General features: G+C 42.7%; 1 protein-coding gene and 2 long non-coding RNA genes across 3 annotated transcripts in view; all 3 read right to left on the minus strand.

The window, feature by feature from the left end:
- LOC311028993 overlaps nucleotides 1-17,124 on the minus strand; it is a 230,020-nt gene that overhangs the window by 160,864 nt on the left and 52,032 nt on the right. The window contains exon 2 of the long non-coding RNA XR_014598819.1: nucleotides 9,126-9,170. This is a non-coding gene — a long non-coding RNA (uncharacterized lncRNA). The remainder of the gene's footprint in view (nucleotides 1-9,125; nucleotides 9,171-17,124) is intronic.
- On the minus strand, nucleotides 815-1,670 carry LOC311028896. Its single transcript, XR_014598808.1, has 3 exons — nucleotides 1,427-1,670; nucleotides 1,089-1,299; nucleotides 815-945 (listed from the first exon to the last, which is right to left on the minus strand). It is a non-coding gene; the product is annotated as an uncharacterized lncRNA (long non-coding RNA).
- Nucleotides 2,546-10,500, minus strand: LOC311028840 (uncharacterized protein; the record flags this gene model as incomplete). The annotated part of the gene is made up of 14 exons (XM_084033635.1): nucleotides 10,396-10,500; nucleotides 6,731-6,901; nucleotides 6,447-6,622; nucleotides 6,171-6,346; nucleotides 5,894-6,063; nucleotides 5,159-5,329; nucleotides 4,875-5,050; nucleotides 4,599-4,774; nucleotides 4,322-4,491; nucleotides 3,587-3,757; nucleotides 3,303-3,478; nucleotides 3,027-3,202; nucleotides 2,750-2,919; nucleotides 2,546-2,673 (listed from the first exon to the last, which is right to left on the minus strand). Exons 2-14 carry the CDS (start codon nucleotides 6,897-6,899, stop codon nucleotides 2,546-2,548), a joined length of 2,205 nt encoding a protein of 734 aa, XP_083889761.1. The 5' UTR covers nucleotides 6,900-6,901; nucleotides 10,396-10,500.

A 17,124-nucleotide genomic window follows, 5' to 3' on the forward strand; every position in this document is an offset into this window, starting at 1 on the left:
TCTGTGAGAACACAAATAATATATTGTATAAATATCAATCCACAGTTAAGTAATTTTCTCAGTTATAAGCCTGTGTAAGTGGCATGATCCCACACTGACTTTGAGTCACTTGATCACAAAGTTTCCTTTTAATAACTTTTAATATTAATTTTTAAAGAAATTATTAGCATTTTAGCATAATAGCTTCCAGGCCATCATTATCAGATCATTGCCTCAATATTAGCGTGGGATCATGTTACTACACTGGCTGGTTTAGGTACACCTTTTTTTATTAGAATTAAATGCTCATCATAATTGTTTCTTAATCTTTATATGAACAATTAATAATAAATTAATGAAAATAAAATGTTTGGTCAGCTTCCAGATCAGGTGATCAGCTGCCTCAAAATCACTGTGGAATTGCACTACTACACAGGCTGGATGAGATGTAGCCTAATGTAGCCAATTGTATATGAAAATATTAACATTTTAGTTGTGGAATCATGTTACTATACAGGCTGGATGAGATAGGCCTACACATTTTATTTATTTATTTATTTATGTATTTATTTATTTAACATTTCAATGCTCTTTATAATTTGTATTACTAAAAAATAATACTAATTAAAAGAAGAAGAAGAAGCATGACGCTGTATAGCCATCTCTGTGTGTTAACTAATACGGGTGCACGTGGATTCTAAAAGTGTCTGGCTCGGACTTGGTAGAACAGGACTCGAAGAAAAATGTCTGTCAACTTAAAAAGTAACTTCTGCTGAGGCCCCTGCTTCCAGCTCTTTACTACAGTATATTTTAACGTTTTCATTTAAAATCATCCATTGGGTGGAACTTTTTTGCGAGAGTCTTCAGTTGGCTCACAGGCACATCCTGATCCAGCTTCCTGGCTGCTTGTGGGCTCAGCACACTAAATGCCCCAAGGATGTGGAGTTCCTGGAAACGCCCGTTCAACTGCTCAACAAGTTGCAGCAGATATGGCTCCATCACCTAGTTTGTTAAAAAAAAAACTTGTTATCCTATGATAATTGTGGTACAAAATAGTTGTATCTGTCAGGTTGCAATTAGCTAATATAAATAAATATAAAAATAAATACCTGAGTGCAAAATCGACCCCAAAATGATTGCTGGTCACTGCTGCCAGAGGACTGCTGCCCTCTCCTCTCTCTCTCCTCTTCAGCCCTGATATTAAACAATCCCAGCCCCCTGGGATCTCAGGTCGTGGTGGAGTTTGGCCAGGGCTGAGCCAGGAGGTTGGTTGTGACCTGCCTCCTTAATCCTTTGGATTGAGGCAATTGTGACTGGTACCTGAGGGGAAAACAAAGTTACATTTAGTATGCAGTGTGACAACTGCACAACCAAATAGTCTTAAAATATCAAATCATTTGTTTGGATTAAAAAAAAAAGTTATAACAAGGATAGTGGATAATCTAACCTGGTCTTTCACAGCGAGGAAATTAACGTCCTCCTTCTGGAAGATCTTTGACAATCTCGCCAGATGAGTAAGCACATCAGCCTGAAGGTACAGTGCAGCTACAAAACGATAAGTGGCACAAAAGGAGTAGAGTCCTTTTGCCACAGGGCACTTATTGTGTTGTACCTCCTCTGCAAGGGCCGTCAGCACTGCAGGGAGATTTCTCCGCAGGTTTGCCACTGCCTGGTGCTGAGAAAGCCAGCGTGTGTCCTTGACCTCCTATACATTATTGCAGGGAAAATATTATGAAATATCTGGTGCAATGAAACAGTTTTCTGTAATCTTTCCTCCTTGTAAAAATTAAGGTTTGTCTTACCTTAATTTTCAGATTAGCGATTCCCAGTGTTGTGGCTGCTGCCTTCAAAACTTCTGTCCTGTTGCTGCTGTTACAAAAATACAGGTGAAGATGCTGCAGGTGGTCCCTGAAAGTCTTCATGTACCGTAGATGACCAAATAATCGCCCGCGTGCAAATACGCGCCTGTGCTCTAATAGCCGCCGGGGTCCGACCTCATTTTGCATAATAAACGCCGGTTCAATTAAACGCCCGGGCGATTAAGTGTTTACCATAGTCTTGCACAGAAAACAAAAGTTTTTTTTTAACAGCACTTCACCGGCTCTCACCTCTTCTGTCAGTCAGCCCCTCCTCTCGCTCTCTCTCTCTCTCTCGCATGCAGGCGCGCGCACACACAAACACAGACACACAAACACAGGCGCGCTAGACTGAGGGATATAGGGATATAGATAAATGCGCTAATATACAATGTTGAAATTACCGCGATCGACCCCCCCTTCCGTTATCATTCATAACACTGCTCTGATCAGCTCCCTGTGTCGCGGTAACACAGACAAACTGTCTTTGTATTTATTGTCTGATGTCAATAAAGATGCGTCGGGGGGAAAAAGTAGTTTTGTTCCAGTGGTGCTATGGTGCTATGGTGAGCTCCTTGTTCTTTGCATGATGGTCTGGTGCTGCTCATTGCAAAAATAAATTGTAGCCTGTTGCAAATACGCGCCTGGTTCTTATAAACGCCTGGGCTCCAAGTCGATTTAGCATATTAAACGCCCGGGCTACTAAATGGTCATCTACGGTAGGCTGTTTTCTCTGAGGCATCTCTGCAGACCAGAGCCAAACGATGGGCAGCACAGTGCACAGCGACTAGCCATGGCATGGTGTCGCAGAGTTGTTTCGCCACTCCATTATGGCGTCCTATTTTTAAAAAGAAAAAAGATTAGAGGGTATAATTGCAAAAAAAACAATATATTTAAGTCCAATAATCTTATACCTGTCATGACTGCTGCACCGTCCGTCCCAAGACCAAATATTTTGTCCTTGGGAATGCCCTTCTGATCAAGGATGCTATGGATGGCAGTCACAATGGTGTCAGCCTTCCCATCAGGAAGGGGAACCAAATCCAAAAACTGGCTAAAAAGAACTCCCTCTTTATCAAGGTATCTAAAATAAAATAGTTTTAAAATTAAATAAATACACACAGCTTGATCTTGCAATATATTTTTCAAACTATGTTAAATTATTGTTACAAGAAAACATTATCTTTTTACCGAACATGTACATCCAGCTGTTTAATCACAGCAACATCAGTGCTCTCATCCAGTTCGATCCCGACAGCCTGGGAGTTTCTAATGTCCTGCAGGATTGGTGCTTCTATAACACCAGCCAGTATTTCCAGCATTTCATCAACCATGCGGTGGGACCTATAGTTGGTGGATTTCCCTATCTTTGAAAATAAAAGAGATATAGAAAAATACAAAAATTAAAATTATATAAGTCTTATTATAATACAGTTGACAGTTTACCAGTTAATATTATACAGTTACCTTCAGTTTGGCAAAGTAGTCACAACCCAGCAGCTCAGCTAGCTCAAGCAGAGCTGGATAGTTAGTGTGGTGGGCAATTTCGTGTTTTACCAGCCAGTACAGACACTTGAAAGCACCCACCACAGCCTCATGCTCAATAACGACCACAGGCTCGAAAGCTGCTGTGACAGAGTGACCTGGACAAAGAGCAAAATAAGCCCTTACACATCAGTTTCACATTAATGTGATTAAAGTCTAGTTGTTAAATTCTTTCACTGAAATCAAATCATTAGATTAAATCTTACCTTTAACCAAAGTTGTGTGGGCCTTAAACGCTGCACTGTGATGTTCTGACCTCAAATGGGCATCCAAGACATCCTTTCTAAACGTCTGAGAGGGGACCTCAATGAACACCCTTTGGGGGGATCCTTTCTTTACAGCCTGCTTATGCTGGCGGCATATGCGACAGAACATTCCTGTAGATGAAGAATATTTCAATTCAGAAAGTCTATTATTATTTTATCTTAATTTGCCCACGAAAAAAACAATTCTCCTTCAAAACCTCATTTGAAAATGTTCATTTGCTAATATCTTTTGCTTTAAAGGGACTTAGGGCAGGATCAAGAAATAAGACTCAACAGTGACACGACGGCCGTTAGGGTAACTGCAGCCATATGCCAAGCCGTGCTATGGTGAGCTCCTTGTTCTTTGCATGATGGTCTGGTGCTGCTCATTGCAAAAATAAATTGTAGCCTGTTGCAAATACGCGCCTGGTTCTTATAAACGCCTGGGCTCCAAGTCGATTTAGCATATTAAACGCCCGGGCTACTAAATGGTCATCTACGGTAGGCTGTTTTCTCTGAGGCATCTCTGCAGACCAGAGCCAAACGATGGGCAGCACAGTGCACAGCGACTAGCCATGGCATGGTGTCGCAGAGTTGTTTCGCCACTCCATTATGGCGTCCTATTTTTAAAAAGAAAAAAGATTAGAGGGTATAATTGCAAAAAAAACAATATATTTAAGTCCAATAATCTTATACCTGTCATGACTGCTGCACCGTCCGTCCCAAGACCAAATATTTTGTCCTTGGGAATGCCCTTCTGATCAAGGATGCTATGGATGGCAGTCACAATGGTGTCAGCCTTCCCATCAGGAAGGGGAACCAAATCCAAAAACTGGCTAAAAAGAACTCCCTCTTTATCAAGGTATCTAAAATAAAATAGTTTTAAAATTAAATAAATACACACAGCTTGATCTTGCAATATATTTTTCAAACTATGTTAAATTATTGTTACAAGAAAACATTATCTTTTTACCGAACATGTACATCCAGCTGTTTAATCACAGCAACATCAGTGCTCTCATCCAGTTCGATCCCGACAGCCTGGGAGTTTCTAATGTCCTGCAGGATTGGTGCTTCTATAACACCAGCCAGTATTTCCAGCATTTCATCAACCATGCGGTGGGACCTATAGTTGGTGGATTTCCCTATCTTTGAAAATAAAAGAGATATAGAAAAATACAAAAATTAAAATTATATAAGTCTTATTATAATACAGTTGACAGTTTACCAGTTAATATTATACAGTTACCTTCAGTTTGGCAAAGTAGTCACAACCCAGCAGCTCAGCTAGCTCAAGCAGAGCTGGATAGTTAGTGTGGTGGGCAATTTCGTGTTTTACCAGCCAGTACAGACACTTGAAAGCACCCACCACAGCCTCATGCTCAATAACGACCACAGGCTCGAAAGCTGCTGTGACAGAGTGACCTGGACAAAGAGCAAAATAAGCCCTTACACATCAGTTTCACATTAATGTGATTAAAGTCTAGTTGTTAAATTCTTTCACTGAAATCAAATCATTAGATTAAATCTTACCTTTAACCAAAGTTGTGTGGGCCTTAAACGCTGCACTGTGATGTTCTGACCTCAAATGGGCATCCAAGACATCCTTTCTAAACGTCTGAGAGGGGACCTCAATGAACACCCTTTGGGGGGATCCTTTCTTTACAGCCTGCTTATGCTGGCGGCATATGCGACAGAACATTCCTGTAGATGAAGAATATTTCAATTCAGAAAGTCTATTATTATTTTATCTTAATTTGCCCACGAAAAAAACAATTCTCCTTCAAAACCTCATTTGAAAATGTTCATTTGCTAATATCTTTTGCTTTAAAGGGACTTAGGGCAGGATCAAGAAATAAGACTCAACAGTGACACGACGGCCGTTAGGGTAACTGCAGCCATATGCCAAGCCGTGCTATGGTGAGCTCCTTGTTCTTTGCATGATGGTCTGGTGCTGCTCATTGCAAAAATAAATTGTAGCCTGTTGCAAATACGCGCCTGGTTCTTATAAACGCCTGGGCTCCAAGTCGATTTAGCATATTAAACGCCCGGGCTACTAAATGGTCATCTACGGTAGGCTGTTTTCTCTGAGGCATCTCTGCAGACCAGAGCCAAACGATGGGCAGCACAGTGCACAGCGACTAGCCATGGCATGGTGTCGCAGAGTTGTTTCGCCACTCCATTATGGCGTCCTATTTTTAAAAAGAAAAAAGATTAGAGGGTATAATTGCAAAAAAAACAATATATTTAAGTCCAATAATCTTATACCTGTCATGACTGCTGCACCGTCCGTCCCAAGACCAAATATTTTGTCCTTGGGAATGCCCTTCTGATCAAGGATGCTATGGATGGCAGTCACAATGGTGTCAGCCTTCCCATCAGGAAGGGGAACCAAATCCAAAAACTGGCTAAAAAGAACTCCCTCTTTATCAAGGTATCTAAAATAAAATAGTTTTAAAATTAAATAAATACACACAGCTTGATCTTGCAATATATTTTTCAAACTATGTTAAATTATTGTTACAAGAAAACATTATCTTTTTACCGAACATGTACATCCAGCTGTTTAATCACAGCAACATCAGTGCTCTCATCCAGTTCGATCCCGACAGCCTGGGAGTTTCTAATGTCCTGCAGGATTGGTGCTTCTATAACACCAGCCAGTATTTCCAGCATTTCATCAACCATGCGGTGGGACCTATAGTTGGTGGATTTCCCTATCTTTGAAAATAAAAGAGATATAGAAAAATACAAAAATTAAAATTATATAAGTCTTATTATAATACAGTTGACAGTTTACCAGTTAATATTATACAGTTACCTTCAGTTTGGCAAAGTAGTCACAACCCAGCAGCTCAGCTAGCTCAAGCAGAGCTGGATAGTTAGTGTGGTGGGCAATTTCGTGTTTTACCAGCCAGTACAGACACTTGAAAGCACCCACCACAGCCTCATGCTCAATAACGACCACAGGCTCGAAAGCTGCTGTGACAGAGTGACCTGGACAAAGAGCAAAATAAGCCCTTACACATCAGTTTCACATTAATGTGATTAAAGTCTAGTTGTTAAATTCTTTCACTGAAATCAAATCATTAGATTAAATCTTACCTTTAACCAAAGTTGTGTGGGCCTTAAACGCTGCACTGTGATGTTCTGACCTCAAATGGGCATCCAAGACATCCTTTCTAAACGTCTGAGAGGGGACCTCAATGAACACCCTTTGGGGTGATCCTTTCTTTACAGCCTGCTTATGCTGGCGGCATATGCGACAGAACATTCCTGTAAATGAAGAATATTTCAATTCAGAAAGTCTATTATTATTTTATCTTAATTTGCCCACGAAAAAAAAAATTCTCCTTCAAAACCTCATTTGAAAATGTTCATTTGCTAATATCTTTTGCTTTAACTATGGAAATAAGGCCCACCAGCTACCCCAGTACTCTTATAAAACCATAGCTGTGTTCGAAATCATTCACTCATTCACTCACTCCCTATCCCCTACATCGTGTATATGATATAGTGCACTACATCATGTACACGATGTAGGGTACGACGGGAGGAGAATTCGGACACTACACGGGTCATTTTCTGAACGTGGTTACGTCAGCAGATGCGCCAGATACTCATGTGACGTGAGTGGGCGCGCCGAGCATCATGTAAACATACCTGACGGTATAAAGATGTGATTCTTCATGGCGGTTGTGTTTCTTGGTCAATAAACTGTTGAAATATCAATGGTGTGTGAGTTTGGTTTTGTCAGCTACTGTTTTGTGTCCTCATCATGAGCTGTAAATGCTCAGGGTTGCGCACAAGCTGTAAGATACGTAGCGCGTGCGAACTAACGCTAGTGGTCAGTAGCTATTTAGCTCGTAGCTAAGTAGCTAGTGGTCAGTAGCTATTTAGCTCGTAGCTATCGGCTACTTGTGTATCGGCTACTTTCTTAAAAAAGTTGTTTATTCTATGAAAAAATGGTACCCGTTGTTGTTTTGATGCTGCTCGCCCAACTCCTGGTTCTCAGGCACCGACGGAGGCGAAGGGAACGGCGTCTTAGGCGTTTACGGCGCTATTTATTGATTCGCCGACGTCAACAGGTAAATACCAAAATAAATCTTAGCTAACATGCTAACTGATATGGGGAAACCCTATGATTGAACCCATGATTTAGTGAATGACTACCAAATGAAATTAAAATGTCTTTGATAATCATTTAAAAACTCAACTTACCTTAACTCAATTATAGTAATATAACTTTATATTGCCATTATAATTAACACATAAAAAACTAAGCTTTTCATTGTTTTGCTGAGGACCCCAACGTGAAAGACAATCATGGCAAAAATGTCTGTTTTCTTTAAACTTACATTAAACTTTTACACATTAACTTAATTTCAATGACTTACTGCGCAACCAGTTATTACATAACTCACCAAGGTTATCATTTTTTGATAAATCAGTTCAAGTAATTGCAGCAACAACAACATAAAATAATGAAATAGGTAATCATCTGGTTAATTAACTGGAAATACCTGTGGCAGTCCTTATTTCTATACCCTTAAACACTAAAAATGTAATGTTTCAATCAGGAATGACAAATATGAACTCTACAAAAATGTATTTATTAAAGAATATGCCAAAGGGTTAGAATCAGGAAAAACGGGAATCAGGTGAACAGTCTTCCCCGCCCAAGGGAATCCTTGAAGGAGCTGGAGATGTCAGTAACTGTAAAACAAAATACAAAAAACCACTGTGAGAATAACAATAATAATAATAACTTATTTATATAGCGCCTTTCAAAATACCCAAGGCGCTTTACATGAGCATGAGCGGGGGTTCAGGGGTTAGAGAAAACAGACTATAAGTTCACAAAATTGTAAAATTCAGTAAGGAACAAAATGATGCTATCACTCAAATTTGTTTGCTTACTCCCATCCATGCAGAGCCGCATTTCGTCGGCCTGAGAACAGCTCGTTGTGCTTCATTCGCATTTTAATTAGTGTTTCCACATCCTCATCAGTCCCTTGAAACAAGAAACAGAAAAGCATATATTTTTCTAACACACCGCCAATTGGGAAAAGAGAACAAACGTTATGATCAGATGTGAGCGGCTGTCTGCTACTAGCGTTAGCTTTAGCGTTAGCTTAGTGTTAACGTTAGCTAGCAGATACAAACAACAAACAGGATGCTTCTCCACCAAGAAATCGTCTCGTTTTAAAACTACTGGCATAAAAACTACGCCACTAAAGTATTACACGCATGAAATGTGTACATTCTAACGTTACTTACATTTGTAGACAAAAGCGGCGTTTGGTGCGGCGGCCATTTCGTCTCCTTCTCCTCTGACAAACCACGGCAGCATTGCATTGTGGGATACGGGAGCACAATGTAGTGTACATCGCTTGTTCACTCAATTTTGCGGTGCATTGTGGGTATTTTGTCGTCCACTACATAGTGGATGAAATCAGCAACGGAGAATTCGAACAACACTACAAAATGGCGAACACACTATATAGTGCACTACATCCGTGATAGGGGGCGATTTCGAACACAGCTATTGTGTACATATTATTATCTGGACATAAAATAACTCCTAATCCCACAATCCATTGCAAGCTTTTCTCAATAAATGATAGTATAGCATGCTTTTTTCATATGGCCTGGCGTTTTATATTTATCACATTTTATCTGTTTCTTTGTACTAAGAACAATATGACTGTTCAATCAATCAAACTTTATTTATAGAGCACTTTTCATACAAGTAAATGTAACACAAAGTGCTTACTGTTAATAACAGTAAGCATCCAAAAGCTGAGTTGCTTCTGATTCTACTCTAGTTTAATGGCAGTTGGCTTTGTCACTTAGGGTGACCAGACGTCCCGCTTTGTGCGGGACAGTCACGCATTTCCATTACTTTTCACACGTCCCGCAAATTGAGACGTTGTCCCGCATTGTTATTGACAGTGAGCCCCCCTTTTTAAATGCGTGTTTTATAATCTGGCATTTGTCCGATAGCTGTGTGGAGACAGCAGTCTCCGTTTGTGTGAGTGTGCGTCTCTCCGTTTGTCTGTGTATGTGTCTCCGTTTGTGTGTGTCGCGCTGCCGGGGGCTGCTGGGCTCAGTGGGCTCTGTGCATGGCTCTGTGAAGGTGCTGCCTGCTTCAGCGTTTACCTTCCTGTTACTTCAAAATAAAAGCCAACTCACGTTTGTCCAGTGAAATGCTAATGTGAAGCCAGTGAAATGCTTTTAATGTGAAGCCGCAGCCTTAATGCTCTATTTGTTTGACAGTAGCTAACTTAACTGCTGCGCGCTGATTTAAAGATAGTGTTTTTTAATATACAAGACTCAGCAAGACGCGTGTCATAATTGAGCCAGGCTGAGCAAGACGGCTCCTACTCGTCCATGCTCCTACCATGGACATATAAAGAACGAGGCTAGTGTTTCGCGGGGGCGGTAAAAATGTCCATGGTAACGGCGGGCTGAACCAATCAGACGTCGCATTTACGCGATCGGTTCGTGGTATAGTTCTTCTGCCGGAGAATAAACAGTGTTTTTCTAAAAACAAAGTTGATTTAATAGCACCAATACATATTGAGATAGCTGGTGGTGAGCTTGGATGGTTATGATATTATGGCTAATAATCCAATTCTCAATGGGAAAAATGAATGGGGTTTTTACTTCCAGAACCAGACTTTTGAGCCCTTTTAGAACAACAATGTAAGCTAAATATATTTCATTTAAATAAAAAAAAAAACAAATGACAACAAATTGTAACTTACCATGTTGAGTCTGGTATAGCCACTGGCTATATTTGGGGTTTTTAAGCCAGTCTGGGTCCCAGCCGGATTTTCGGTGTTTGCTGCCAGTGCCCCTATCTGGGTCACCGATGCTATTGCTAGCGCTCGGTTGGTTGCTCTCGCTGACATCTCCTCCCTCTGCCCCTCTGACTTGTTCCTCCACACCTGTCACTCGCCCTTCTTCCCCACCTGTACTCTCGTTTGGCACCGTGTTTCGGAAGAACCTTGAAATACCTTTTTGTCCTTCATCCCTTTTAAGTTTTTTTGGTGGTGCCATGCTAATGATGATATAACTTAATGCTGTCAGATTATCCGTTATGATGGGGCATCATCTGCGCACGCACGACACCGCAGTTTTTTTTTTTTTTTTTTTTCTCTCTCTCTTTTTCCTTTTTTTTCTTTTTTTTGGCCGGTTGTTGGCCTGGCGGGGGCGCTCGTTGGCCTGGCGGCCCGCCAGGCCTGAACAATGGTAGGGGAAACACTGGTGAACATGTGCTACAATGTGACGTGACGTAGCATGAGTGTTCTTAAACTACGTTAACAAGCGAGGCAAAGGTTAGAGGAAATGTTTCCATGAACTAAGACACGCCCAGCAGACGTACCTGTTTACCAGCGGGGTGCAGACGGCAGCAGCTCTCATAAGCAGAAGTCTGGACACGTCTCTGGAGGAGAGCATCTTCTCTGGAGCTTAGACGCTCTGCTGCTTTGCTGCTGGTGAGGAGACAGACAGACTTCATAGAACTGGACCTGATGGACCTGAAGAGAAAGGACAAGAAGAACAGAAAACACCAGACTTAGAGCAGCAGTGGGAAGCAAAGCTAGAATAGAAAATCCATGTTCTCTGTGGACACGTCGCTTCCCTCATCTTTCTCATCCTTTGGCTTCTTTATGAATGAAAAAACACATTTCATTGATTTATTAAATTGACTTCATGAAGAAAACAAAGGTAAAGGTATTAGATCAAGCATAATAATAATCATAATAATAATAGCAGCATAATACAGTTATTCTTTACCTGGTTCTTCCATGTCAGCATCAAGGGATTGCTTCCCTCGTCTCTCTGGTCTGGTCCTGGGGGTCCTGAGGGTCCTGGGGGTCCTGATGGTCCTGGGGTTCCTCTGGGTCTTCTTGCCAATTCGGGTCCAAGGCAGTGCTGAAACAATCAAATGAATGCTGCATACAACATTAATGTAATTAGTTTCAAGGCCAGGGGCATAAAGAATACAAATCATACATTGTGTAGCTGTCCAACTCACCTTTTGATCCTTCAAGTCCACCACAGGGAGGTTGTGTTGCTGGTGGACCATCAGGTCCAGAGGACACTATTACCTGTTGGATGAACCCCGACTAGAATCCACTAGGAGGAACATTCTTACTTACCTTATTTGTCCTGTTTGTACGGGACATAACAGCTCAGCATAGGACACACGTGATCAGTTGTGTCCTGCCCTGTCCAGTAATGGCCTGTGATGTCCAGGACAAGACAGGACAACGCAGGACATCACAAGACAGGACAGAACAGGACATCACAGGACAGGAGAGGACATCACAGGACAGGACATCACAGGACAGGAGAGGACATCACAGGACAGGACATCACACAACAGGGCAGGACATCACAAGACGGGGCAGGACATTACAAGACAGAAAAGGACATCACAGGACAGGAAATCACATGATAGGGCAGGATATCACAAGACAGGACATCACAGGGCAGGACATCACAGGACAGAACATCACAGGACAGAACGGGACGGGACATCACGAGACAGGACGGGACAGAACAGGACATGACATCATGGGACAAAGCAGGACGGGACAGAACAGGACAAGACATTACAGGACAGGACGGGACAAGATATCACAGGACGGGACATTACAGGACAGGACAGAACAGGACATCACGGTACAGAACAGGATGGGACATTACAGGACAGGATGGGACATTACAGGCGTTACACAAAAACTAACAATGCATCAACGTATAGAAACGAAACACTACAACACTACAGAGAAACGAAACACTACAACACTACAGAGAAACGAAACACTACAACACTACAGAGAAAAACAAACACTACAACACTACAGAGAAAAACAAACACTACATCCTAGTATATTAAACCATTAAACACAATATTATTAAAAAACGCCTTATCAGCGCTTCTTTGGAGGGGTGCCTCCCAGCTCTCCAGCAACTCTCTTAAGCCCGCGACCGCTACGCTTTCTGTTCCTCTCTAGCATAAGGGCCCGCAAGTTCCTAACCCACTTCTGCTCTTGGCCCGTTGAGAACAGCGTAAATGCATCAAGACTTCCCGGGGGGTTTGAGGTGGAGGCAACAGGTGACGAGCTAGGGGCTGAGGCTGTCACAGGGGAACTAGCTAAGGGTCTACTAAGGGTGATCTTTATCGGAGGATCGGGAGCTACAGGAGTCATGGGGTCCTCTTGTGGCAGGGGGGAGAGGTCGGGGGAGAGTTCAGGGAAGAAAGGGGAGATCGGGGGAGAACAAGAGGAGGAGGAGGAGGAGATCGAGGAAGAACAAGAGGAGTTGCTGGGGGAGGAGATCGAGGAAGAACAAGAGGAGTTGCTGGGGGAGGAGATCGAGGAAGAACAAGAGGAGGAGGATGAGGAGATCGAGGAAGAACAAGAGGAGGTGCTGGGGGAGGAGCTTGAGGATGAGCAAGAGCAGGAGGATGAGGGTGAGGAGGCAGGGGAGGAGGTAACAGAGGAGCTTGGAGAGGAAGAGGAGTGAGAGAAGAGGGTAGGAGGGGAAGCTGTGGAAAAAGGTTTGGGAGGGGAAAACCTGGGTGATGGGCTCCCCATGGAGCTGCTGGAGGAGGCGGGAGCCGGGACCCTCCTCGTGCTAAAAGAGAACACAAAATGGCCGACAGCCCTTTTATACCTGCTCTGACGTTCTGTTGCGTTCTGTCTTCACGACAATCAGCACGTGCGTTCTTGCGTGTGTGCGTGCGTGTGCTTCGGGCATTCCGAAACAGACACATTTCATGTTTTTTTTCTCATATTCTCATAATGTATTTTCATGTTCTTGTATTGTCGTCATGTATTTTTCCGACACTGTGACAGGACATCAAATCATCTTCCACTAATGCAGATTCACTCATTGGCTTTACGCTCCACATACAGGGGGGTGATGGACTGATCCTCTATCGATTAAAAAGCAAATCACACCAAGAGAAAACCACAGGGTGATGTCACACGACGCCACAGCTAAACGCTGCATTAGGAGTATGGAACTTTCAGTCTGCATTAGTATGTTATGGATGTGATGGGAATTTTTCATTTAGTAGTTCATTGTAGTATAATTAGTAGGTTGAGTAGTTTCCGATGCCCAATGACAGCCTGGATCGGCTCCAGCCCGGCGTAATCCTGAATACAGGATAAGCGGTAGACGATGGATGGATGGAGAAAACATCTCATCAATCTGCTCGTTGATGGAAATGGCCTTCATGCTCAGGTGAAAGCTGCACTTCCATCACCACCTAGTGCATTCCAGCATCACCTGAAGACTGGGTGATCATCAAAAATCACAGGAGAAAACCCTGGAAGCAAAGACACTACACGGATCCCTTCCAAGTTCTCCTGACCACAAAGATGCATTCAATGCAAACACATTCCAAGTCCGGAGGGAGAAGATCCTGTCACTGGTTCAACTAAGAGGCAAGGATGAAATAACACCTTCCTCCACCAGTAGCATGCCAAGCTCCAACAAGTGACAGCTGTGTCACCACCGACAGTGAGTAGTCAATCGCATCACCACAACCTAACACCCCGGTGCGAGGGGAGGAGTGCAGATTGGGTTCTGCCCGCACTCCGAGCTTCAATACACGTCAAGAAGGTGTGACAGTTGTGGTGACGTAGGAGACGTTCTCTGTCCAACAATGAAGCCATGGCACCCTTTCAGGTTGCATGGTTGGAGTTTGAGAGAAGAAGCATGTGTGTTACTATCACTAACTAGTGATGGCACTTTTCCTCATCTGTGAATTACAGCCCAGGAGAGATACTGTGAGTACAGAAATCAATCGCACGATCAGGAGGTATGGTTATAAGGTAAGGTAAGGTAAGGTAACTTTATTTGTACCCGAAGGTAGATTTGGTTGCAGGTACAAAGAAAGAATTGGCTGCTTACACACACACGCAGACAACATTAACATCATCGACCGACATAGACATAAAAGTGACAACAGTGCTCCAGACATAGGAATATGGATATGACATGGAGGAGGAGACCAGCAGTAAGAAGGAGTCTCTGCAGGTCAAGTCTTCCTGGTCGGAGTCAATGAACCAGCTGATAAGGAAACTGGACCACCTTAATCTAGACATAGAGGGGGCTCTGAGTGCAAACCTCTCCCCCTCCGACACACCCTGCACCCGAGGATGCTTTTTCAAAGTCCACGTTACAACAAGCCCTGAATGAGCGAGTTCTCCAAAGACCAGACAGAGGGAATCATTGTCTCCCTGAAGCTCACTCTGGGAACTGGATGAAGACATTCACAAGCGGGAAGCTGTGTGCTTGCAGGAGCCTGGACACTCATTCTCAGCAGAGCACACGTGGACCCAAATCCACAGGTTCATGAAGCAAAGGGTCTGTGCCCTATTCTAAATCTGGACTCCAGTCCTCTACTCACTATCCTCGCAACTGTTCTTGATTTCGGGCCGAAAGTCCTGGATCTCCTACGCATGGTGAAGCACAAACCGAGCTTCATCACCTTCTCACACTACAACCGTCCCTCCGGATCTGGTGGACATTCTTTTATCAATGATAGTTCAGATGATGGAGAGTCTTCACTGGAGGAGCCTAGTGATGCACCGATGTGAAAATTGTGGCCGATACCGATAACCGATATTAATATTGCTGTTATGGCCGATACCGATATTTACCGATGTCGATATCTGTATAGAAAACACATTTTTATGATAATCAAATAAAGAGCCAAAACGCATTTTTTTTACTTTTGTGATTTATTTTCAGAAATGACTGATATTGGGCACCTTTACCTGTGTGCAAAATATGACTGTCATCAGATTTTCAGAAGAAAAAATAAATATTTATATAAAAATAAATTAATAAAATGGCTATGATATCACGTAAGGCAGGCAGGGCGACATCCGCAAAGTAACGACTCGGCTTGTCATAGCGGGGTTCAGCGACCTCCAGCACCTCGCTGAATCCTCCGTCTTCCACTACTGAAAACGGTTGGTCATCAACAGCAATCGTCTTTGTTATTGCCATGGTCAATGCCTTTTGCTTCGGGTGGTCCTTGTGGAATTTCTTGGTCTTTTCCAGCGCTTGTTCTATGGGGCTACCGACTGGTGCAGCTGCCGTAGCGTTAGCAGCAGCTTTCTTCCGCTGCTTGTTAGCATTAGCTAGTTTATCGTATTCTTTGTAGGCTTCGGGATGCTTGTTTTTTAAGTGGGTGATCAAATTGGTCGTATTGAACGATTTGACACAAACTCCCCCTCGCATCACCTGGCCCTCACAATCATTACATACAGCATAGCGAGAATCCTCTTCAGACACTTTGAAGAACGACCAGACAGACGACATCGCTGCTCCCTCACCAAAAGCCAAGTCGAACGTACTTTTTTTTTTTGCCGCATCCACAAACATCCCTGACACTCTCGCGTCTCCTTCTTCTTCTTCTTCTTCTTCTAGAATTTCGGCAGTGTAGACGCTGTTAAGCGTATTACTGCCCTCCACAGGTCAGATTTAAATCTAAATTCTCACACACACTCACATCTAAGCCTACACACACAGCAAATACACGGGAATGATTCACATCGGCCCTATTTTGACATCGGAACGATACTGATGTGTAAAAAAATGACCATATCGGCCGATATTATATCGGTGGCCGATATATCGTGCACCACTAGAGGAGCCCACAGAAAAGGAGAAGATCAATGTAGAGGATGAGAAGACTTCTGCAAACAAAGCTAAGGATGACAAAGATAGTGATGAGGATTGTTTGTAAGGAATGAAATCATGTGTCTTCTATGAGTTAGAAGGACAGCAAAAGCTCTCAAGGACTAAGAGTTATTATGATGTGATGTCTCGCTCTTAAAGTCTTTGTGTACTAAATGAAGTTGTATGCTTAGCTGTTCGACTGTCTTTTGTGTTTGTCAGAGAATGACAAAAAGGGAGAAATGTGATGGGAATTTTTCATTTAGTAGTTCATTATAGAATAATTAGTAGTTTGAGTAGTGTCATGAGGTAACCTGTATTCTGCACTTATGTCATGTGTTACATGAGTTGTGAAATGCATCTTGTTACACCAGCTGGCAAGTCAATATGGATCTTTAGACGCTTATGAGTAGTTCAAACACCACATTCTGGACAAAGTTCTCCGTCTACGCTTTTCTGATGACACATCACAAACAACTGTATAAAAAACCTTCTCAAGACTGAAGAATTGGTCAGACTCTTAAGGAGTCTGCCCCTATCTGGCCAGATAGTTTGCTCTGAAGCTGTATGTCGGTGATGCGGTCCGCTTGGACACCCTGTTTGCGAGGGCTTTGACTTATTAGACTTTGTCTGTTTACAGTCTGTCTGTAGCGACTGCTAGCCTGTTTTGGACTCTTTATAGAATAAATTACTAAAAGCGCTGTTAGGAGTTGTATTCTTATTTCTCATCAGGTGATCATAAACTGATTTCCACCACAATGGACACTCAGCTGCAGCTACGTGTTCAA

This window comes from Eutrigla gurnardus (assembly GCF_963514095.1).
Source record: "Eutrigla gurnardus genome assembly, chromosome: 18".
Classification (NCBI taxonomy): Eukaryota; Metazoa; Chordata; class Actinopteri; order Perciformes; family Triglidae; genus Eutrigla; species Eutrigla gurnardus.